Source organism: Oculina patagonica, chromosome 14 (genome assembly GCF_052425735.1).
Source record: "Oculina patagonica isolate OP01 chromosome 14, crgOcupat, whole genome shotgun sequence".
In the NCBI taxonomy this organism is placed as follows: Eukaryota; Metazoa; Cnidaria; class Anthozoa; order Scleractinia; family Oculinidae; genus Oculina; species Oculina patagonica.
This window is the reverse complement of record NC_135771.1, coordinates 2301366-2326064: the sequence shown is the minus strand read 5'-3', so window position 1 is coordinate 2326064 and position 24699 is coordinate 2301366. Positions and strand designations below refer to the sequence as shown.

The 24699-nt window shown below is 38.5% G+C and overlaps 1 protein-coding gene across 1 annotated transcript; it reads left to right on the top strand.

The window, feature by feature from the left end:
* Positions 1-292: 292 nt before the first annotated feature.
* On the top strand, positions 293-24168 carry LOC144637785 (uncharacterized). The gene is made up of 17 exons (XM_078496866.1): positions 293-493; positions 3109-3142; positions 3464-3844; positions 4715-5034; positions 5376-5523; positions 6626-6937; positions 7724-8017; positions 9231-9563; positions 11497-11799; positions 12192-12476; positions 13178-13593; positions 15396-15490; positions 17041-17209; positions 18250-18319; positions 19373-19671; positions 21813-21978; positions 22497-24168. Exons 1-17 carry the CDS (start codon positions 434-436, stop codon positions 22712-22714), a joined length of 3903 nt encoding a protein of 1300 aa, XP_078352992.1. The 5' UTR covers positions 293-433; the 3' UTR covers positions 22715-24168.
* The last annotated feature ends 531 nt before the right edge of the window (positions 24169-24699 follow it).

Sequence of the window (24699 nt, the reverse complement as noted above, 5' to 3'; positions counted from 1 at the left end):
ACTGAAATTATAAGGGAATTATCTTTGTTTAAATGACCAATTTTGAAAAGTCCGTCGTATTTAACTTCTTAGTTATACTGTAGTGACATCCACTTTGGTTAAAATGTTTTTGACATAGTTATCTCAGGATACAAACGTTTTAACTTCCCTTCACTTAGCATTAATAATTAAAGTTGTCATACTACCTTTATTTGAAATACTTCAAGACAGATATTTCTATTGGCGCTTCTAAAAAAGAACTCATTAAGCACCTGCTGACTTGTAATTACAAATCTGCATGGAAATTGACGAAGAGTACCTCATCCGGTATAATATGAAGACTTATTACGCATATTACTGTGCTAATGTTTTTCTTTGATAAACTTGTCCTCGGAATTTTCTGCGTGAGCCATGGGAAGTTTATCGTGTGATTAGGAGATAGTTTAATCCAAGGATGGATACTAAATTATGGATTTCACATCTTCATTTCATCACCGTTGCCTTCATCATACAGGTACGTCTGAGATGTTGAAAATCGCATGAAAAATTATTAAAATGGAGAAAATGCTACCAATTTCTGCGTTACATTGGTTTTGAGGGATTTTTATTTTTGTTTTCAGTGTAAAACTAAGTTTTCTTACGTGAAATAAAGTTGTACGGTAAAATAAATCTTTGTGTCAATTAAAGATATAGCTGTTTTACATAATTATGTAGGCCAATTCTTATTTTAGTGAATGGATTACTTCTAACTAACTATTCATATATATGTGTGTATGTAGGAAAAAATCCCGTTCTTTTTCCTTTACTGTTTGTGTAATGTTGTTTTTATTCATTTTCGCGTTTCGTGTTGCTTTATTTCCTTGTTACCATAGGAAAAAATAACGGATGAAATATTTTAATGTCAACAAATTTGTTTTCGAATGCGAGGAAAATCTTAACTAATTGCGTGAAAAACAACTCGAAAATATCCAACTGTTCATGACTTACGTCTACCTTGGTCTGTAGTTTCCACTTTTCGTGTTTTGTATGCTTGTTACCAAAGGAAATTATTGCAACGGATGAAATATGACCAAACCAAATTTCTTACCATTTTAATGACAACTCGACTCCAGAATGTCTAACTGTTAAAAAGCATGGGTCTGCGATGGTTTGAGATTGCCCTATTTCGGAAGTTTTTTGTTGCTTTAATTTTCCGCTTACCACATAAAAATACCATAACAGATTAAATATTTTTAAGGCAACGAATTTTTTATCACATGTCAAGGATACATTTGTACATAAGAAAAGAAGAAAAAAATCTCGGCGAATAACACACATTATACTAATGTCAACTTTGGCTTGAGATTGTTTTACTCTCGCCTTTATTTCTCTCCTTTTTGTTAATTAATGTCAAGTGTTTCAGCTTCGTAAATACAAATAAAAACATCAAAACACTTCTTTCTAAATTACAGAGCGGAAGGCCATGATCTTCAATAATTAAAGCGGCGTGATTTCAGTTGCCTTCTGTTGGTTTTGTGAGCTTTATTAAAGTAAACTTTAAAGTAAATTTTAAAGACTCATTTCTTTTCCTTTTCGCTAATGCTTATCCAAATTGTTAAGAGAGTCTGAAAAATTGTGATTAAAACTCCAGTAATTACGTGTTTTCCCATTCATTTGACTGAGCTGGTGCTTATTATAAGTGTATTATAACGAGGAAAAAAGAATTCAAAGTATGCCTCAAGGCAATTAGGTTGGTGCTTCAATTTGGAGTTTGATCACCGTCTAATTTCTCCTTGTGTTATTAATACATTGTCAAGAAAGCAAGTGATGAGAAAACAACTTTAGGATATTCTGTTGATGAACTATACAAAATCATTGGGACTACACTAAACAGCATAAAGCATCCATGCCAATAGCAAAAAAGGGTTGATACTTAGGTTTATGGCTGGTAGAATTCACTTGTACAAATAGCATACAGGATAGGCTTATTATACTAAACACAATAAAAGATCTAAAAAACAAACTATAGCAAATTTTTATTTTTATGTTAAGTAAGAACCCTTCGGGGATTTTTATAAAGAGAAATCAAGACACAACAGCTTGTTGTGGTTGTGCGAATACAAATCCCAAGAAATGTCAACACGCTTCAATTAGGGCTTTTCTGCACTTGACTGATTTGAGCAGTTGTTTTTATTTTCAAACTGAAGAAAGTCATCTTTAAATAATAATTTGCGTAACTATCTCATACATTAACAATGATCTAAATGTGGCGCCAAACACCACACGGATATTTTAACGCAAATTAAGAGGACATCTGCTCTAAGGGGTCAGAAAAAGTGTTCTCGAAGCAGACGTCAAGGTAACTTGGCCGTATCTAGGGTTCGGTTTGTTGGGGGGCAGCGCGAATGGTGGCGAGTGGAAACCCGTTTCCTTTTTTTCGCCGATTTCCCGCTAATCTCCAAATAACAGTGCCTGGAAAAGGTTAACAGCGAGGAAACACCGCGCTCCCTGAATCTCAGTTATGCTTAAGTCCAATAGGAGGCGTGGTAGCCTAATGGTTAACGCGCTGGACTCCAGATCAAGCGATCCGGGTTCGAGCCCTGGCCGGGGCACTTTATTGTGCTCTTGCGCGAACCACTAAACTTTCATAGCGCGTTTCTCAACTACGGACTATTACTGGGTAACGGCAAATTTAATGCTGGGAGTAACCCTTCGATGGACTAGAACCTCATCCATCATGCTACAGAAACCAGGATAAGCTCCAGCCTAATGAAGGGCCACTAGCATAAAATCCAAGATTATTTCCAAGCGCCTTTTTTTGTACTTTTTTTTATTTTTTGTAGCGATTGAGATTCAGATCAAAGATAAAACTGAAGGACAGAACGTATAAACGAAAAATTCAGTAAAAAAGTCATAAAAATGAACTCAAGATTCACGCTTATCATGCATTTTCTTAATCGTGCTTTGAACAACAGGGCTTAGGAGAGTGAATGTATACCGAAAAAATACTGGTTGGGAGGGGATAAGGGGTACATCTCCTTGTCACTTAGATTCATGCTACGGGAACCAGCCTGGTAAAAAAACTAAGGCTTAAAGACAGACTTAACAATTATCTTGAGCCGGGTTCTTTTATTTTTTGTATCTTTACAGGCACAATATGGCATTATAACATGCGCTTCAAATAGTAAGTGATGATGACAATAGTTTCAAACGTAGAAAAAATAATGGCAACGATATACTTATAATTATTTATCATGCAAGTAATTCATACGTAGGGGTTAAGGTCCTACTTTTGTAAAAACGAGAATCCCTCTTTTTCATGCACGAAGATGCACCTTCATTCCCCCCCCCCCCCCCCAACCCTCTATCCCCCACAATCCTATTTTTTTTTTTGAGAGGTCATCTGGATTTAACATTGCGTTTCGCCAGAGCCTCAAACTGAGTATACATTGTACGCAGTTTAGATGGATATTTATACTCAATTTTTGTTATATTTTCATTGTAGATTGTTCAGATGGCTGGGTATATTTCGACGGCTATTGCCACATCTTTAATAACAACGGCATGAGCAGAACAGAAGCGGTCATCGAGTGCGAAAATTACGACTCATTCGTGGCAAAGTCATGGTCTAGAGAAAGGAACGTATTTCTTGCCACGGAGATGAGCAGTCCGTCGGCATGGCTTGCATTAAATGACGAAGCCACAGAAGGGAGCTTTGAATGGAGTCCTGGCGCACTTTTAAAAAGTTACAACAACTGGAATTCAGACCATCCTATAGAGGGTATCAGTGGTGAAAATTTTAACTATGTTGAAATTGAGAAAACTACTGGGAAATGGAATAATGTTTATGGAAACGAGTCCATAGGAAATATATGCATGAAAGTTGGTGAGTAGCTGTATATACCTGATTGGAATGATCTTCCCATTTTTATTAGAAATACTTTATCTGTAAATAGTTTTAAAAAGTATCTTAAGACTCATTTGTTTCAGATAGCGTTTTTAAGCTAATTTTTATTTTTTATTGATTGTAGTTTTACACTTATCATGTATTTTAGTATTTTTTATTAATTTAAGGGCCAGTTAGTAATTTATATTTTTATAAATATTGTAATGCGCAAGTGAAAATCCTTGATTGATACTTGCGCAATATAAGTCCATTAATTATTATTATTAAGAGACGTTGACCCGTGAAAAGCATATAAACCAATCTCGTCCCAGGGCGCTTCTCTGGGGTGTGAGGGCGTGTGGTATTCCCTATAGTGGACTATAGAGGAGGCCCCACCCCGAAAGGGGTACCATTTTTAGGATGTATAAATAAAAAGGTAGCGATCTTACCGGTTTAAGTATACAAAAGGGTAGGAAAACTGTTATTAAGTTATTTAAAAAGACCTTTCAAAATATCTTGAACGGAACCACCGAACATTAAATTCGTTTTAGTGTTTTAAGGGGACATTCAAATTAAAAAAAAGAAAGAAAATGATGCAGTGTCCCTTCTGTAGGTATGTGAAAGGGGTGACATTTTCTATATGAGGTTTATATACGCAAGGGCTAACTTCCCTGTCAAAAAATGGTACATGGAGGGGAAAGGGTTTGGACTTTGTGGCGGACCCTTCCAATATAAAAAAAATAAATTTAGTACCCCGTGAACTACCCATGTAATCTAAGTTGCAGCTTATCCAACATCACCTGCTCAGATTGCTTATCTGATCTCTTTCACTTCATTACTAAGTTTATTGCTATGTGGTTCTTTTGACAGCCGCTCAAGCTCCCTCTGAAATGTGTAAAGCGAACGCGCTTGGAATGGAGTATGAACTTATTCCGGACGAAAACATCACATCAAGTAACGCAGTTGGAGTCAATCTAGCAGCCGATGGTCGCCTGGGGCATCCAAATGGCTGGTGTACTGACCCTTCCATCCCGGGATATCTACAAATCACTTTAAATACAATTTTCTTTATATGTGCAGTCGCCACTCAAGGACACTTTAAAACTTCTTGGGTGGTTGAAAAATACAAACTTCAGCTGTCTACATCTGAGAATCAGTGGGACTTCTATAAAGACGAAAATGGCGCTGAGGTGAGATGACTGACCCACAATGAAGTAGCTGAGTATTCAATAGACCTCATGCAAAAAATGGTTGTCATTCTTTTCTGTTGTCTGGACAGGTTTCGTAAAATGCTGATGGCGACACTTGAAAATATATGGAATATAAAGGTTGCAGATTTGTGACTCCTTCAAATCCCGGGTTAAAATTTATGAGATTTGTATAAAAAAGCCACTCTGGCCTGCCTACCCTCGTTTTTATGTTGTTGTTTTTTTCATATAAATGTCCCTGTATCTTTCCATTAGATAAAAGCATTGCCTTAAAACTTCATACACTGATTTATTGACTTCATGTTCATAATTCTTGTCAGCAGATCCTGCAAGGTAACACAAACAACTATAACAAAAAGAAAAATGTCCTTCAAGACGGTGTTATGGCTAAAGTTGTACGTTTCGTGCCAGTGACTCACATCGGATACCCTTGCATGAGAGTTGAGATATTCGGAAAAGAAGCTGAACCAGGTATTAAGATAAACTTAGAGTTGAACATTTTATATGAAAATTATTTAGTCGTATTTCATGTGGTGCTATTTGTTGTGCTGTACAAAGTGGTTCTAACTATGAAGTCTGTGGATGAAACCCTAGTGGTTGACCATTCAAATGAAAGCTGTAAGGCAGTATTTTAATGTGATAATGTTTATTATGCTGTACAAGGTGCAAAAGGTGGCTCTTACGTTTAAGTCTGTGAATGAAACGGCTGTGTGTGTCCATTGAAATAGAGCTTTTAAGCAGAACGTTCACGTGGTTTTAACTTTGGAGTATATGAATGAAACAGTGAAAAAAACATTTATAAAAGCAGTACTAACTGTTAAGCCCTTCGAGGTTACCTGAGTACGACTCAACCTCTCCTTGCGGGTACCTCTAATTACGGACAGTTACGTTAACTTTGTTCCATGCAGATGAACCAAAATTCATATATTCTATACCTCAAAACAGACACGTTATAATACAATTGTGTGTCTGTTTGACTGTATTCCAATTAATGTTATAGACTTATTCCTTTGTCTGGGACTATTCAAGTGTTAAGCTGCATGAGCTGCAGTGGTCCTAGCATTTAGGCTCCGGCTGCATGAAATCTTAGTGTATGGGAAGGCAGCGTGGCCTTGTGGTAGGGCGCTGGACTTGTAATCCGGAGGGGTTTAAATCCACCTCTCTGCCACTAGATGGATTTGTGTTTGGTGGTCCCAAATTCAAATTCAAATTCTTGAATTTGAATCCACGCTTTGTAAATAGCCAGCTGGTCAGCCTCCTGCCAGCTGGGATCTTTAACTAGTTTATGTTTGATTTATAATATTTGTTTATTTATTTACAGTGTCCCCAATTAGCACAGCCGTGCTAAGTACATTGACACTTAAATAAAGTTATTTATTTTTTTTAATTTTTATCTTTTTATGGCCATTTTAATGCATCTTGTTCTTCAATGTGTTGTTGGCAGTTGTCAGTGATGCCATATAGGGAGCCCCAGCTGAAACTCCCCTAGCTAGAACTTAAACTTCAGTTTTTGTCTTAATTTGGTTGAATAAATAATGCATTAACCATTGCATCCTAAAATGCATTTTTCTAGAGGCAACGCTATTTCCAGAAGGAATCCAAGTAATAAACACAACTTACAACTACGTGGATGTTCGTTGGAATTCGAATGGCACGCGTCCTAGCTACTACTTTTATGGCGCACATAAAGGATATATTGTCGCAATACAAAAATTGGACGACCCTAGCGACGATGGAACTTTGATATTCACAAGCTGCCACACAGAAGGAATAAACATCACGAGTCTTGAGGAGCATACGACATACTGTGTGTATGTGGCGGCCTTTACAGAGTATGGAAAAGGGAACAGTACTTCATGCATTGTGGCAGTTACCGGTGCAAAACGTAGGTTTGGAGTTTGTTTCTTTTTAGCGGCAGGCTTGATGCTATAGAACATCAGAAATCACAAAAAAAGTGAAGCTTAAGTGCTGACATCAAATGTTGTACCTCAACGTCCAGGCCTCCCAAAATAAGAAGTCCTACAATTTTCAGACGCAAGAAACCTCCCTATAAAACCCTGCCTATCCCCCTACCCTGATAATAAGCCAATGGGTCTTTTCCTTATTATAATTAATGGACGATGCATTTTTTCTGGTCATGCATGCGCCTCTTACTTCAGAGTTTGTTTCAATTCGGCATTTTAAACCATTTTGTGCATAGCTTGTTTTATATTTTTTATCGTTAGTATATAAGTAAATTGGTAATGAATCACATACATTTTTTTTAGTTTTTATTTTTATAGAGAGAACCACTAGTTTATCAGTGTACTTCTCTATTATATGTGTACCCTCGTTTAATAAACGCTTTATCATCATCATCATCATCATCATCATGTGTAGAGCGTTATATATCTAACATTATAGTTAAGGCCCAAACACCCTTACAAATGTAATTTTAATGCCGATAATGAGCCTTTCGTTCCTCCTCTGCCGATAACGAGCCAGGCTAAAAACCACTTTGAACAAAAACAAACGCAAGTTTTATTTGGCGAAATTTCACAGAAAATTACTTTTCGATGGCTGTTATGAGTGAAAAGCTCTACGATTGAAAGAAAATACATATATATGCCACTATTACATGAGATCGAAGATAAGTCTTTTGAAACATGCACATCTATTTTATATTTAACAGCGAAGGTGGACTTCACTGCATTCAACGAAAGCTCAACATCTATTCGGTTGAACTGGAGCACCGAAATACCTCTTCCAATCGATGACAGTGGAGAAAGAGGAATTAAAATAGATTATCATCAAAGTACAGAGGAAAATGTAACACATAGCATCTTATTTTGCGACGGCAGCACAACCTACGTGTTCAGTAATTTGACCATATTTGGCAACTACTGTTTTAGTGTAGTCGCTTTCCGGATTGACGAGATTGAGACGAACTTAGATAACAAGAAATGTGTGTTCACGGACGAGGAAGGTATGTATTATTTATATATTTATTATTAGTGTGCATTTACAAGACAAATATATTTCAAAATTTATTATGCAGTTTAGTAGATACTTATCGTTGCCACCGAATTCGATTGGCTCTCTTTTCGTCGATTATTTAACGCTGATGTTGCTGATAGCCCACGATCAAGCACGGTGCCCTTGACTTGACTCACTGGGGGAAAATAATTCAAATTTTTGAATAAAGCTACCTAAAGTTCTAGAATTTGACTGTTTTTTAGACTGTTCACAGTCCCCTATTTTCCGTGAAGTCGTAGAGAATTTAACGATCGTTGAGTTCGACGGGCCGAAGTTTAGTTTGGGTCATTTTTCTTGTAATTTACTTGGATATCATAATAGTTTTAATTCTTATATTTGTTAATGGATTTTTTGCTGAGAGGATCTACCGTGGATGAATTAAGTCATCTGTCTATCTAGCCGCCATTTTGCTTCCTGAACGCGAGCGAAAACTTGTAAGATTGCAAAATGCCCGTATCCCTCAAATCCCAACCCATGCACGGGCTTCTTGTACTCTTCCCAGTTTTCGCTCGCGTTCAGGAACCAAGATGGCAGCCCGTCAAACTCAACGATCAATCTCTACGATTTAAAAATTGTAAACCTTGCAATGGCACTAGTCATTTTACCAGTTAATAACAACGTTGACTAGACTTGCCACTGGTTTTCATTTTCGTTTGCGGTACTAAAGTTTTACGTGGTTAGATTGCTGGCCCAACACACAACTCTCCTCCTTTATTCGGGTTTGGGACCGGTAGGGGTATTCCAAAGGAATATCCCCAGGCGGAGATAATTGAATGGGAAGGTAATTAAAAAAAATCCTTCTCAATCTTGCTTAATGTATCGTCTGATGTTAGCTAAATTCAACCTTTGGTCTCGTCGGCTTAATATCAGTCGATATCAGGCAGTATTTCGCACGAGTTTTGACTTTTTTCATTGTACGGTGCGCAGCACGCTACCAGAAAAGCTCGTGTCCGGAACATAAGTGAACTTTATTACTTCCTCACAATATCGACAAAAACAAAGGAAAATCCCAAACTATAAGTTATTACCTTGATCGGGATCTGTTTTTCTAGATTTTAACAATCAGCGCTGTCTGAAAAGAAATGTGTGGAAGACAGTTGGGATGACTGATATTCCAAGCCGGATTGTTTGAAAGTAATCTATTACTTTCTTTCCCCTTCTAGCTCCTGGTGGACCACCTTTGAATGTCTTAGCCAGAAATATAAGTTCCACCGGCATCAACGTAACGTGGGAGCCAATTGAAAAGACGTTACAATACGGTATTATACTAGGGTATCGTATTAACTACAAAAAAGAAGCATTGTCGCCCACATTGGCTCGTCGAAAACGAAGAAGCATAGGATTCCTTGAAGCCGAAGTGCTTGGAGGAGACAATATAACTTGGATTCTGGATGGACTGGAAAAGTTTACCAATTACTGCATTCAAGTTGTGGGTTTTAACAGTAAAGGTGATGGGAATACGAGCGAGTCACTTTGCGTTTTGACAGACGAGGATGGTGAGTGTTGAATAATATTTCTACTCGAGTAGATAATCCACTTATAATTTAAACGTAAAGTGTGTATGACACAGTTTTTTTATTCGCCTGATCGAATGTGCGTGGAATACTGATGGGAACATCGAAAAAAGAAATTCGAAATCTCTTTTTTTCACCGCGTTTTCGCGCTCTAAAATCGTGAAATTTCACTTCCGGTTGGGTCCAAAACCGCGCACATTGGGGAGCTGGGTCTATTCTGCTTTTGACGTCATGGCCGGTCTAGGCCCAGCTCCCCACTGTGCGCCGTGACGTCAAACAAGAATGCGCTCAGTGATACACTCAATAACCAAACAAACCGAACATGGAATTTTAAAGATGCGACGGCATAGATTTAAAAGCGCTGAAATCACAACAACACGTGCGCTACTTCTAAATTCGTTTTAAGCCTAATACGTCAAGATGAAAAACCGCCTTTTCATTTTACTTACCTGTATATTTGCTGATATGATATATGATAGCTTTATTTTCACACGCTGTTTCCATCGGCTTTTCTAAAAAAAACTATTATTACACTAGTATCCCTCTAGACTTCAGATCATTTATAAACTTCCAAGCCTTTAGCTTTTTTTCGGTTTTCCGGCAACCCAGCTGCAATCTTCCTTTGAAATTCCCTGTTCAGTGTTTGTTTGGTTCTTGAGTGTATCACTTGTTTGACGTCACGGCCCCCAGTGGGGAGCTGGGTCTAGACCGGCCATGACGTCAAAAGCAGAATAGACCCAGCTCCCCACTGTGCGCGGTTTTGGACCCAACCGGAAGTGAAAATATGGCGTGTTTTAGGTCGAAAACGCGGTGAAAAAAACGAGATTTCGAATTTCTTTTTTCGATGTTCGCATCAGCATACCACGTAGATTTGATCAGGCAAATGAAAAACATCTGTCATATACACTTTAAAGTAAAACTGAGAGAATATAAAACTTCTGATTGGTCTGATTGGCTAACACGTGTCATACAGAATGATTGTTGAAAACTCGTAGATGTACCCCAGAGGTACAAGAGCGGGTACGAATTTTCATGGGTACAGCGTATGATTAAGATTATCACGTGTTATGACATTATCTTCGCTTCTATTGAGCAACAGGGAAGAGCAAGAGCCCTAGGAACGAGCCTGGCTGGTCTCGTGTAATCTTAGGACAATCGGAAGGACAAAAACAGTAATAATAAATAAATTTCCAAAACATGGGGACACCCACGCTCTCAGCTTACAATCCCAACTACCGATTATGGCTTCGAACTGTATGGGAATTTACAATGGCAAGCTTATTCGTCTCAACTCATTCCTAAAATTTTAAATGCCCTGTAAATTGTTATATCTAAACATGTTAAATTAGAAGTGTTAGGAGTGCTTTTAAAAGGGGACTATGTCACGTATTTTACCAGAGTTTTGAACGGCCAAAATTTATATTCGTGTCGCAGGAAATCTAAAAACAATAGTCCGTTTTTATTAAAGAGCACTGAAACTGTTAACGAGCATCCTTGGCTGCGGATTGGGATCAATTTAGGTTTCTGGGAAACTGCTCACCTACCCCTCCCCAAACCTAACATTTTGCCCAAAGCGATAAGTAAGGGTTAATGTTAGGTTTGGGGAGGGGTAGGTGAGCAGTTTCCCAGAAACCTAAATTGATCCGCGGATTGCTTGTGTGGAAACGGATTGCGACTTGAAAGAGTAAGTCTTACTTTTTTCAGTTTTTTCTGCACGTCTTCAAAAAATCGATATTAAAAACCATATTATATCTTCCTTTGTATGTTCAAAGCTAAGTTTTTTTATGGCTAAAGTTGCCTACCACTAATTTCAGAACAGTTTAGAACAAATCTGCGAAAACCCCATGACGTGGCTTCTTTAAGGGTTATCTCGTTAATATAATGTTGTCAGTAATGGTCGGATTTGCTTTTACAGTACCCAGCATGCCGCCAAATATTACGGTGGGATTTAACATCAGCTCCACAGGCCTCTCAATCGAATGGAGTCATATACCTTTAGACTTTATCCATGGAAATCTGTTGGGTTATATTATTTTGTACAAGATGAGCAGCGAGCCTGATTCCACGAGCGTTCCAATAGACATTGGGCCTGAAGATTTGTCTAAGAACATTACAGGACTACTTAAATACACTGAGTACTGTGTTCGCATGGCCGGGAAAACGAGAATTGGGACTGGAAATTGGAGTGACTGTTTAAACATTACTACCGACGAGGATGGTAAGGGGACGGTTAACAAACAGATTAATAAGTAATAAAGTAACAATTCTAGACTTTCTATAGTGTAGAAGATTAAGTAGTATGTATTACTTGTCGTTTTGTACACTGCACACATAGAAAATCACAAAAAAAAGGGTGACTTTTTACAGTTCTTCGAGAGCGGTTAAAATCTGTAAACTAACGATAAACTCAAACCCTATTCCTCCCTTTCTTCCTTTGTTTGTTTCTTTTTCCTTTTTCCTTTCCTTCTTTTCTTTAAACCTTTTCCCCTACTTCCAGCCTAACGTCCTTGCTTCTTTCATTTATTCCTTTGTTTCTTCGTTATATCTATATTTCAAACCTTCACAGTAGCGTTGTAACTACTCAACTGTTGATGCTATGTTACCTTCCAGTTCCAACTTCACCACCGCTTGACTTTACACTTATCGAGGACACCGCCCCTGATACTATAAATTTGACATGGAACCTACCTACCGAGCTCAATGGCGAGTTAACCGGCTACAAGATCGTTATCAATACTACTTTTAAGAACGGTACTATAGGAACAAGAGAGTTTATGACTTGCAACAATCACATCAGTTTACCTGGAATTGCCAAGGATGTTGAACACAAAATCAAGGTGGCTGCCAGTACAAGAAAGGGACTTGGACCTTTCAGTGAATGCATCGAGTATGGAGGTAATGAAAGAAAAAAGGTTCAGCATTCTACATTGTCCTGTGACAGTTCAATTTAATATCGTTAATACAAGCACCGAAATAAAGACCCCAGGTTGTCCGTATTGGAACGGTGTTCGTAACATCGGATACCGCCCCATGTTTTGGTGACTTTTTTAATTAGCAATTATCTGTAGCATTATTAGGATTAAGTACTCATTCGAGAAACGGTTAGCATTCGTTTTTGGCTCAGAGTATTTCTGATTTAGATTTAAGAAATCTTTGCCAAATGATAAAAGGCCAAAATTTTATTTAAAAAAATGACCAAATGGTTTAGGGAGCTATATTTGAAATCTGAAGTCCCTGGTAAAAAATCCTCTGCCTTGTCACGATCTGGATTTGTTCTAGATAGTCCCGAGTTCAATTCCTCAGCCACAATTTGAAAATAGTCAACTACTTAGCCTTTCACAAATTGGAATTCTCAACAAGATTTTGTTCAAGTTGCAAAATTTGTGTGTTTGTTTATTACGTTGTAATTAGCACAGACAAATTATAAAATGTGTCTCGATCTTTATTTGTTGACTGAAGAAAACTTTAACCCATCACTCAAATATTGCCACAATACACGTCAGTTGAAGTTTTTACCTATGCATCCATATCATGATTATTTAAGTCACTAAATTGCTTACAAATTCTAATTCCATAAAACTTTTACGCCATTTCAGTATTATGTGATTGTCCCGAATATTTGCAAGTTGTTGCAAAGGAAAGTACCTTAGACGAACATCAAGGCGAAGGCTCACTAACAGCGCTCATCGAGGAATTGATTATAGAAGCGTGCGGTCCTTGTGAACATTACGAGCCTGATGGGAAAACAAAGATAAATAGGACAATATCGTCAGATGACGCCGATATAGAGTTTCCAATAATAAAAACTCTTCATAAAGTACCTCCGGCGACATCCGAAAGCAGTTTTGTGACTGTTATTGAGGTGCCAGGCCTCGTAGTTCTTCAGAGGAAGACTGAGAAGGAGTCTGGTTTCTATGAGAAAGTGATGGGTACTTCCGTCGTTACCTCTTGGCCCATATTTGCAATTTTTGGAGTAATGACGCTAGCGGCCGGCATGGTGATTTGGGTACTGGTAAGGAATATAAATATCCATATCTTTAAAGGAACTATGTCACGGATTTTAACTGATTTTTGAACTGCCAAAATTCATATTTGTGTCGCAGGAAACCTAAAAATAATAGTCCATTTTTGTTAAAATTTGCTATATTAGAGCACTGAAACTGTTAACGATCATCTTTGGCTGCGGCTGGCTCGGATGAAAACGGATTGCAATTTGAAAAAGGTTAGGCAACGTTTTCAAGTCAGTGTTTCTGCGCGTTTCTCTCGAAATATCGATAAATATGGCCGTTGCTTGATTTCTATCCGCAAATTAAGATTATATATTCCTTTAGATGTTCAAAGATAATGTTTATTTAGGGTTAAGTTGCCTACCACTAATTTCAGAACAGTTTAGACCAAAAATCTGCAAAATCCCCTTGTGACATAGTCCCTTTAACACCTCTTTTCCTTTTTTTCTTCCTACCGCAGAAAGAGATAATTATAATAATCACACATATATGCAACCTCGTTCCCAGGGCTTTTCCCTTGACATATATGATATATGATGCACTTAGCTCAATAGACTCTTCAAAAATGTTACAAGCCATATTTCTAGAAAGTTGTTTTCCAAGTGATAATTGTAAAAGATAAATTTGAGATGGAATCAGTGATATCATGCTATGATTGTATTAAAATGCTGATTTCCTGCTAGTTGCTGGAGAGCTATTTACCTAACAGGTGAAGGTTATATGTTAATGGAGTTATCTGTTATCGAACCAAAGTTACTTTTCTTGCTTGAAAAAAAGGCACATGCATCAAAAGAAACAAGAAAATTAATTCAACAACTGCATGAGTCTTTTTTCTTAAAACAGTTACCCATTAGCTGGGGGGGGGGGGGGGGGGGGGGGGGGGGGGGGGGGGAAATAAAAAAAAAAAAAAAAAAAAAAAAAAAAAAATTAAAATTAAAATTAAAAAAAAAAAAAAAATTATATCTACCCCAAAAAATAAAATTTTTGCTTGGTATTTATTGCAATAACACACCACCCACAGCCACCCACCCCACCCCTTTTTTTTTGTACCCCCCCCTTTTTTTTTTTTTTTTTTTTTTTTGCTAGTGGATTGTAAAAAAAAAAAAAAAAAAAAAAAAAAAAAAAAAATTGGGCTTAAAATAAAAAAAAAGGAAATTCCGAAGGCGGGAATTTAAAAAATTTTCGGGGGGGGAAGCCCCCGGCCCTCCCTTTTAAGGGGGCCGCCTTCGGCGGTCCTAATATCGGGCCCCCTTCTGTTAAATCCTGGATCCGCCCCAGCCATTAGGTATACAGCGCTTCAGCAACCGGCGGGCATTCACCTACAACACAGGCCTTTGAACTTTGAAAAAGCAATGAACTCAAACGTCAGTGGCCCCAATATTGGCAGTATTATCTCATCATGCTCTTTTCCTTCGTTCCAGAAGCTATAATCGGGTTCCTGTTCGTTCTTAGCACTTCAATTTTACTTGAAGAAAGTTCACGTGATCTACTATCTCCCTTTTTTGTGGCGCCTTTTTTTTTTTTTCCCCCCCTTTTTTTCGCCGTGTTTTTTTTTTTTGGGCCCCCCGGGGGAAAAAAAAAAAATATCATCAAAAATTTGCAGACTAAATCAAACAAAACCAGAGTAAAAGTGCGCCACCCAAAAAAAAAAAATCCAAAAGGAGGGATAAAAAAAACTTCACTGTCTTAATAAATCCTCATCATAACAATAGGCAAAATTTGGCGGATACGATAACGGGTTCTTGTCATTTCTGTCATGTGTTTGACATGCCACTTAAAACTAATGACGACTTCTTTAATATTTTAGGACGTGAATACCAACCCGGAAGAGTTTCCACCGACATTCTATAAAGGCGCCGGTGAAGGATTATGGTGGGCATTCATCACTATGACAACCCTAGGGTAAGAAAAAGGGTTTCAACTTCAGAACTGGTATATATACAATAATAAAAAGGCAATGAAGAAGTCATATCAGCTTAGTGACCAACTAAATAGACATGTTACTTGACTATAAGGCGATGATATCAGAGTAAAGGTACCCTTAATACCATAAACTAGTAATACGTGACTCGCAGGGCCTCGCGAAGCTCTGGGTTGGGAAGGGGGGGGGGGGGGTGTTATAAATAAGGAGTTGATTATTTGAAGTTGAAAATTTATTGAATTGTACATATTCAATTTTCCACAGTAGGCAGGAAGATATATTTGTTAGAAATTTCAACGGGCATGGCCGCGACACCCTCGTTCCCAGGGTCTACTCCGCTTTGAAGATGGTGGCTTTTTCTGGTTCGTAAAGAGGTATAAAGCGTTGGGAAGCGCAGGCTATTTTCAAAATCATCGACAAATTATTGGATAGTCGCATTTTGGACATTTAGTTGATGGCATTAAAAAAAAAGAAGAAGAACGAACGGCAGGAGGATTCGAAGCCTCCGCCCGCGCGCCCCTGATGGCGATGAAAGATTTATAGCCTGAATAGGCGTTGAGGGAGTATTATGTGGAGATCAATGTTATTTTAATCCGAAAAGAAAAACGATAAAAATGAAAGGCTCAGAATTCGAACCCACAAAAAAAAAAAAGAAAAAAAAAAACCCTAGCCGGATTCGAACCCCCGACCTCAGTTCCGAAGATCTGATTTCAAGTTCGACGCCTTACCATTAGGCCACCAGCGCGCGGCGGCCGTGTGACGTCATTTCCGCCAGACACCAAGCTCACAAATATATATATATGACTGTAAACTCCACACGAGATTTCATCCCGCCTGATCCCTTTGAGGGACAAAATTATACACCCCGCTACGCTCGGCCTTCGGCCTCGCTTCGCGAGGAATTATTAGCCTACAGCCTGCATTAACATTACATATAGCAGCTAGCCTTGTGGTACTTTTTTAAGGTGGAACTACTGGAAATAAACTTAAAACAGGAGAAGTTACAATTAAGAGGTACTAAAACTGATATTTAAGGAAGAGGTATCCGTTCCGTTCTCTTAGCGCATAAGTTTTTCGTCTGGTTTTACGTTCACTTGTTATTGATACTTGGAGCTTTAAGCTAGCTTTAATATTGTTATAGTAGCTGTAATATTGTAATGGTATTTAATTTTGTTACTTTTATATTGTAAACTTTATGTTAACTTGATACTGTATAGTATTGCATGCAACCGCTGTCTTTTCTCACTGCTAAAATATTTTAGTAGACTCAGCTGTGTTCTTTGGATTCCGCGTCTGATGGTTCTCCCACTGTTTTCTATTCGCCGATGCAGTCGCGCGCGCGTGCTCTTTGCGGTATTTCTTGATTTTTGTCTCCAGTGCACAATATTGTGGTTTTGACTGCATCCTTTACTTTCTCTCTGCTCTCCCTCTTTTCTTGGCGTGTCCTCGGCTGCGCCTCGTTGACTATTTGCTCATGAACTCGGCTCGTAGTCTAATTGTTAAATAGTGGTCTCTTATTGCCATGTTACAGGTATGGAGATCGAACACCTAAGTCAGATCCAGCTAAGGCGTTTGCCATGATGTGGTTTTTAGTTGGGCTAGTTTTGTTCGGCCTTTTTGCTGGTGCTGTTACTGCTGCTCTCACTGTGGTCGTAGTAAATGGAGGACCAGCTGCTGCGGCCTCAGACAAATTATTGCACGTGAGTATAACACCATCGCAGGATGCAAAACGGTTGGGAATCTGCTTAAAGGTGATGTTACACGGGACAACTTGCAACAACGATTTTTTGCGCAACACCGCGTCAACCTTTTGTGGTATGTTAAAAAAATCAACTTTTCGCGCAACATCGTACAAAATGCACTTGGCAAAATGCATGTTACACGAGACGATTTTCAGCTCAACGCCAACTCGCAACATTTCGCGCGCTTCCAGGCCATGATGAACAGAATTCTGGGAAAGTGTTGCGCGAAAAATCGACGGAGACCCTGTTACACGAGTCAACTTTCTAAATATTTAACATCTTGCGATGTGAGTTTTTTGACTTGGGTAGGGAAGGATATGTTAGGGATGTGTTGGTTGTAGTGAATGTAGGATAATAGAGTGACACAGAAAAATTGTTTAGCATCCAAAAACACCGTTTGCAGTTTTGAAGGTGTTGTGGAATCGATAGGGGTGTCTGCTAGTAAGTATTGTCTAGAAATGATTACCAGAAGTCCTATAAGTCTCATCCTTAAAAATATAATTGGATATATTTGTAAGTCAAGTATTATATTTTTTGGAGCATAGTGGTGTTTCTATACAACCAGGATACAACAAAGGATGTCCTGTGTATGTCAATTTGTGATCAAGTTACAGCTCTTAACCAATCATTAGTGCTGAATAAGGATTTCAAATGATAAATTGACGTAACAACGATCGCCAGGGTAAGCGGCAAGCTCTTGATGATAAAATAACTGAAATCAATGAAGCAAATTTCTTTTTACGATTTTTTGAGCTATTAGTAATCAGGGCCGGAACTACCGCGGAAGCAGGGGGGGGGGGGGGGGGTCAGCTGCCCCCGCCAGGAAAACTAAAAACTATGAAAACTAAAGAAAAAAAGAAAAACTAAACTAAAAAAACCCAGTTGCCCCAGGAAAACGTGCCCCCGCAGAGAACAAATCCTAGGTACGGCCCTGGTAACTCCATGGTTTATGGCCAGCTCGTCTTGATTATGCATCTAAAATTGCTTTTTGTATGCAGATCTCCACATTGGCAAACTCCTCGGAAAAGTATGTTGTAGTGAGCAAACTTTCGAACAGGTTTGAAATGGGTAAGAAGTTATAGTCTATATATACACAAAACTGAAAAAGTTATTAATTTTTCATCTAAATATGAAGTATGCACACTGGAAAAGCCTAACATCCAGCAATTCTTTGCGCTGTTCCCCGCTTACGAATGCCTGGAACAGGCTATAGTGTGAGGGGAGTAGAGTTTCTCGCTTCAACCTTGGCTGGGATGCTTGTTTACTGCAGGTTACCTCAAGCTGTTTTTGCCAGGTGCCTTAAAAATTTCCCGGTCCCCATTTATACGAAGACAGAGGCATTCTGTTATCTTTACATCCTACAGAATAAACCACATGCACGAATTCGAAGTTCACAGCCAAAGCTTGAGCCCGTATCGCTCTATCCAGACTCCAATACGAACCTATTAGGCCACTGACCTTTTTACATTGTTGGGTACCAATCTCATCCTTACAAAAATCTCATCCTTATCTTATTTGATGTATGCTTTAAAGTTGGGGCCCTAGTGGTAACAGAAAATCAAGTGCCTCTCTCAAGGACACAACATAAAGACCCTGGCCAAAGAGCTCGAAAATAAACCTCTCAATTCAGAGTTCAACACACTAACTTTTACCCCACTTCCCCTCTCATTCGAAATACGTAGAACAGAATACATGTAGGATGCATATGGTCACCGTAAGGTTACTAAGGGCGCTTTCCTTTCGTCGGAACTGGCCGCCCAGACTGGTATATTGAAGAAAACAATTCTGTTGTTAGTCAAATTTGTCCTGTCAAATCAGTCAACGCATAAATATCCTACACTGTTGTGGGGAATTAGTGGGAAAATCCCGTAAAAACTGTTCATTTCACATTCAAAACCACAGGACTGGCCGGCTAGTTCTGAAAAATGGAAAGCGTCCTAAGCTTAGCATTTCGTACAGAGCAGTTTTACAATTTGAGTGTCGTAAAACCAAACCAAACAAACCAATCAAAACTCAAAGCGAATTCATGTAGCCGGCAGGAAGCGCGGGAAAAGTTGCTCGTGTCCGTCACGATTGGGTTTGGTTTTAGTTCTGATAGGCCGGCCTGTCTACATTTTATAGGCACTGAGTACGATACAGTTAAGGAGCTCATCGAGGCGCTGAAGGCTGAAAGGACTGACGCCGTTTTATTAGATATGTATGTAATTATGAAGAGAAAAGACGTATTTAACGACACAAGTGCATTCAAAGTGGTTGAAATAATAGAAAAGGAAATAGCACATGGTATTGAACTTAAGGGAGTAACAGTGGCGCTGGCGAAAAGAATTGAGGACTTTATACGAGAAAACAACGTACAGACAGAGTTTCTTGAAGACAAGAGTCACGAAGTCGAAAGCGAGGAAGAACATGAGGAACATGAGGTTTGTAAATAAAAGAAAATGTTTGCCTGCAAAAAGAATTATTGTCTTCCGTCTCTCTCCGGCATTTTTTTACAGAAGTTGACTGTATTGGTTCTTGGGGAGGAGCCAATGTTAGCTATATCAACTCCCCTCCTGGGTTGTGTAGGTCACGTCACCTAGCAAGCCTTTCCCCCCGATCTATTTCTGGTGAAAAGATTTGCTTTTCCTTCCTGTTATTTTGCTATAGGCTCTTGCAGAAGAATATCACCTATCTAGATGATATGCTTCTGGCTCTTGTTATGGGCTCCTAGAAAGCCTCTCCCCCGATCTATGTATGGTCGAAAAATTTGCTTTTTCTTCTTGTTATTTTGTTTTGGGTTCCTGTGCATTATTAGTTTTTATTTCATGCGTTTTTTTTGGCTCACACCTTTACTGGACAAACCTATGTATCAAGAAGTGTTCACGAGTTTTAATGTTTCAATTTAAGCGGCTATGGGCCTTTGCCCATAGCCATACTTTTCCAATTTGTTGTGTATACTTGTCGCCCAGTAAACAGCAGCAGCAGTGTGTGGCGTGCTATTCTTGGGGCAGGCAGAGAAGGCATAAAATAATATCATAGGGGCTGTGTCACGGTTAAGTTTGTTTTGTAAGTTTTGCCAAATAGTCACTATAAAGTTAATGTTAGCGAAGAAATTACTTCTACGGATCTAAATGACAAAATCATAACTCCATTACAAAAAACTATGTCGCCCAGGCATTATAATTAAAATTTACAAACAACAGAGATCAACTTTGAAAACTGTTCAGCCTTACAGTTTTCCAGGCATAACTAATCGATGATCAATGACATCAATTGGTAATCAGTGAGTAATCGATGGGTAATCAATTGATTAGTCATTGATTATTGGCGATGATCAATGAGTAATCGATGAGTAATCGAAGCCCAAACATTTTGTGGCCTATCGATTACTCATCGATGACATCAATTACTCTTTGATGTAATTGATTACCTATTGATGTTATTGATTACTCATCGATGACCAATCGATTACTCATCGACTATTATACTGCGCACAGAAGACAGAGAAGACACATTTCTTGCACCATTTTTTTCGTTTGTGATCTTTTATCCGTGTTAGACGTATTTTCTTTATATTTGGCGTTCCTGTTAACCAAATTACGCCTTCACGAAAGGACGTCAAATACACCTTCCGGCGTGTCGAGAATTGAAATGCTAATCACAAATACAGATGATTCTTAATTGTGCAATATTTCACTTAACCCAACTCTTTTTTTAATAACAAAACAACTGAGCAGGAACCAACCAGTCTTAAAATGAAACTAACAAGTACGCTTACAAGAATCAACTACGTGGTTATAGATTTTGTTCGGTGGATATTTGTCAGCAAAGTAAAACTGCTTCAGCTTAGGGAAACTGCCGTCATAAGCAGAAACAACACGCAATGAGATGGAATGAGATGATATCGATGAGTTTTGAATGAAATCAATGACTAATCAATGCAATCAATGACTAATCGATGCAATCGATGACTAATCGATAACCAAAAATTTTGTGGCCTATCGATTAGTCATTGATTACTCATTGATCATCGGCAATAATCAATGACTAATCAACTGATTACCTATCGATTACCTATTGATTACTCATTGATTTCATTGATGTCATTGATGTCATCGATTAGTTATGCCTGGAGTTTTCCAAAAACCCATAGCGACCTGTAAAAAGTGACAATAAAACGATTAAAGATTTTTTGGAACCTAGTTTCCCAAACAGCCAACGCACTAATTAACCACATGGTCATGGTCAACGCACCAACCACAAGACCAACGGTAAGAGTTTTTTTTTTTTAAAAAAGCATGCATGCAATTACTTTTTATCATAGGCACGTAATATGTAAGACTGGCTGTACCTAAAGAGCCCTTTGCAATCCCTCTGAATGCATTTTGTACCTATATGCTGCTGATGGCGAACAAGCAGTTAATTTTCAAAACATTTTCTTCCAAATTTCGCGAAATGCGTTGTTAAGGCGATAACCTCAACCTCAATAACCCCAATAATGAACATTAGCGAACAATTTGCCTTCTTCACAATTTAAGATAAACTTTTATGTTTCGCTTTTGTCTCAATTTGTTTTTGCCAGGAAACTGAGGAGACGGAGGAGGAATCATCTTTGTTGTTTTTCGAGCCAGACAGTCCGTTCTTCTCAATAACACTTAAAGCTGGAGGGGCAACTCTGGCAGGATTTATTTTATGTGGGACCATCTTTGAAATTTATCGTAGGAAATTTAGAAAGAGTGTAAAAACAGGTAAGCTATTTTTTTGTATTTTATTTCTTTTTTTATGTTATAATATAACAAAATGATACATGTTGCACAAGTTTATTCCTAGTCTCCTTTCAAAGGCGTCGACAATAATTTTAAAACAATTATTCATCGAAGTGGAGATGAATAGTAATTAATTTACCGAGCCGTGAAGGGGCGAGGTGAATATCGGATTCCATCGCATTCACCGACACTGAGGTGAATTATTGTTTTAGAATAAAGTGGCCCATACAGGCCGGAGCTTAGTCCGGTTTCTGTGACATGAAGAGACTAGGAGTATTTCTACTTCCCCCCTGAATGGGTTGCTAGTCCATCGCAGGTACATATTAAAACACCTGGGTGGAGAGAGGCACTATAAGAGTAAAGCATCTTGCCCAAGAATACAACACAATGACTCCGGCCAGGGCTCTAACCCTCACTGCTTGGCCCGGAGTCCAGCTGAACCACGCGTACTGCAAGATGGAGTTTTAACGTACTGTCTTTGTAATTTTCTCACTCCACAGGGAGATATTGCCAAGATGAAGAAGAAATGAGAAAACTGGTGGAAGAATTTCATCGCGATTTTAGTCGCACATACAAATCACTGAGAAAGAAAAGCAAGCTCTTGATCAAGCTTATGAAAAAAGGCAATAAGAAAAGCAACAACAGTATGGAAATACAAAAAACACAACCAGGCGTGACAAACAACACATACGACATGGACAGCGCTGCATTGTGGTAGCTAGTTTAGCAACTGGGAGGCATTGGCCACCGATATCTATTTCAAATCCAGCCTCGATAATTTTTAATCGATATCGGCTCTACCACCACTTTCTCTCAGCTGCTGTACTTCCTGTTTGTAAGCTGTGGTAGGAAGAACTGAAGGAATGAACTTTGGGTGATTTAACATATTTGTAACTTGACCAGCCCTTCTTGTATCCGCGCGGATTGTAGCCTTTACCAGTCTCTCGGCCAGTGAAGCCCGCGCCATCGCTCCACTGTCTGAGAGCCTGGAACAGGCCACGCGGATAGTTTCTTGCTAATTATGTGCTGCACATATCGTCACAATTTTAACTATTACTAATAGGAAAAGAGCACAAGGTGCAGGTTTATCTAAGTACCAGAGAAACACTCAATAATTTAACCTGTTCTAAAACGGGAAAACTACGAACAACTACGAAATTTAACTTAGACGTGACACAGAAACCAGAAACCAGGTGAATGTATGTAGGCTGAGGTATCATGGCTGCGGATAGAAAGAGCTGCCGAACGAACGGCAGCTCCCAAAGACCCACAGCTAATCAAGGTTGTGGATGTTTTTGATGACAAGTTAATATGGCGCGGCATAGAAAACTTTTCTTTTTCCGTGGTATTTCATGTAAATCACGTTTAATGCACTAGGATGGAAACACTCCATTTCTGGGTCTGTCAGGTTTCATTTTTTTATCTATTCAGTATTGCCACGTACAGAATACGTAAAAACCTAGTATAGCGTTATATTGTGAAGAAAACACATAAATAAAAAAAAAAAAACCAGGAAATATGTTTTACCTTATGCAACTTTAATTTTCCCTATTTGATGACGAACTTGTCTCTGTAATAAATGTTAATACTGCTTCAATAAAACGAATCATAAACTCAGATTTTGTGAGAATAGAATCAAAATTTAAAATGTATTACGTTAGTAGAATTACGACTTAAATTTTTTATTATAACAGTAGAACCCCGGTAACTCGAACTCGGATAACTCGAACAACCCCGCTAACTCGAACTAGCTTCCATTTCCCTTGGATTTGACCCCATTTTTCAGTCATTTTTACTCGGTTAACTCGAACTCGGATAACTCGAAAACCCCACTAACTCGAACTAAATTTCGTTTCCCTTGAACAAAATTTGGGTCAAATTTACCCCGATAACTCGAATTCCGGTTCTTGAAACTCGCCACGGTGCCCATTGATTAGAGCAACCGTCACTGGAAGAGATCGCGTACTTGACAGCCAATTTTCCACTCTTATCATAACAATGTATGATCGTGTTAGAGTTTCTGGCAAGATAAGTTCAATTTGCACTGTACTGTATACTGAAGTGCTAAAAAATCAGTAAACTGTAAATTATTAACTTGGCAAATTAAATATTCAATCGACCCCGATAACTCGAAACCCCGCTAACTCGAACTGTTTTTTGTTTCCCTTCAGAGTTCGAGTTATCAGGGTTCTACTGTTTTTATATATTTATGAGGAAATTAAATGCCGCTGTTATATTATTATTATTCGGTATATGAACGAGTCGCATGAGTCGAACGAGTCGCATCACTTACAATAATTGAAATGATGCTTGTGTCGTGATCGGTGTCGGCTAATTGCAAGGTGACGACACAAAATTAATGACGACGCGCTCACCAAAAAAAAAGGTTTCCTAGGAGCAGCCCCCGCGGCATACGTTAGTGTACTTAAAGGAACTACGTCACGGACAACTCAACTTGAAAAAATTGCCAAATATTTCAAGTTTGTTGCTCATAATCCGTCTAAATCTTTGTCAGTCGAAACAATCCTTGGTTATTTTCAGGTTCTCAGTACTCCGTTTGTGTTTTTCTTACCTAGAAAACTACTATTTTGGGTTTTCTTCAATTTAAAAGCAATCAGAAAAATGACTTAAAATACCTTGACATAGCCTCTTTAACTGTTGTTGATATATTAAACAGTCGAAGCTCTAGTAAGCGGACACCCT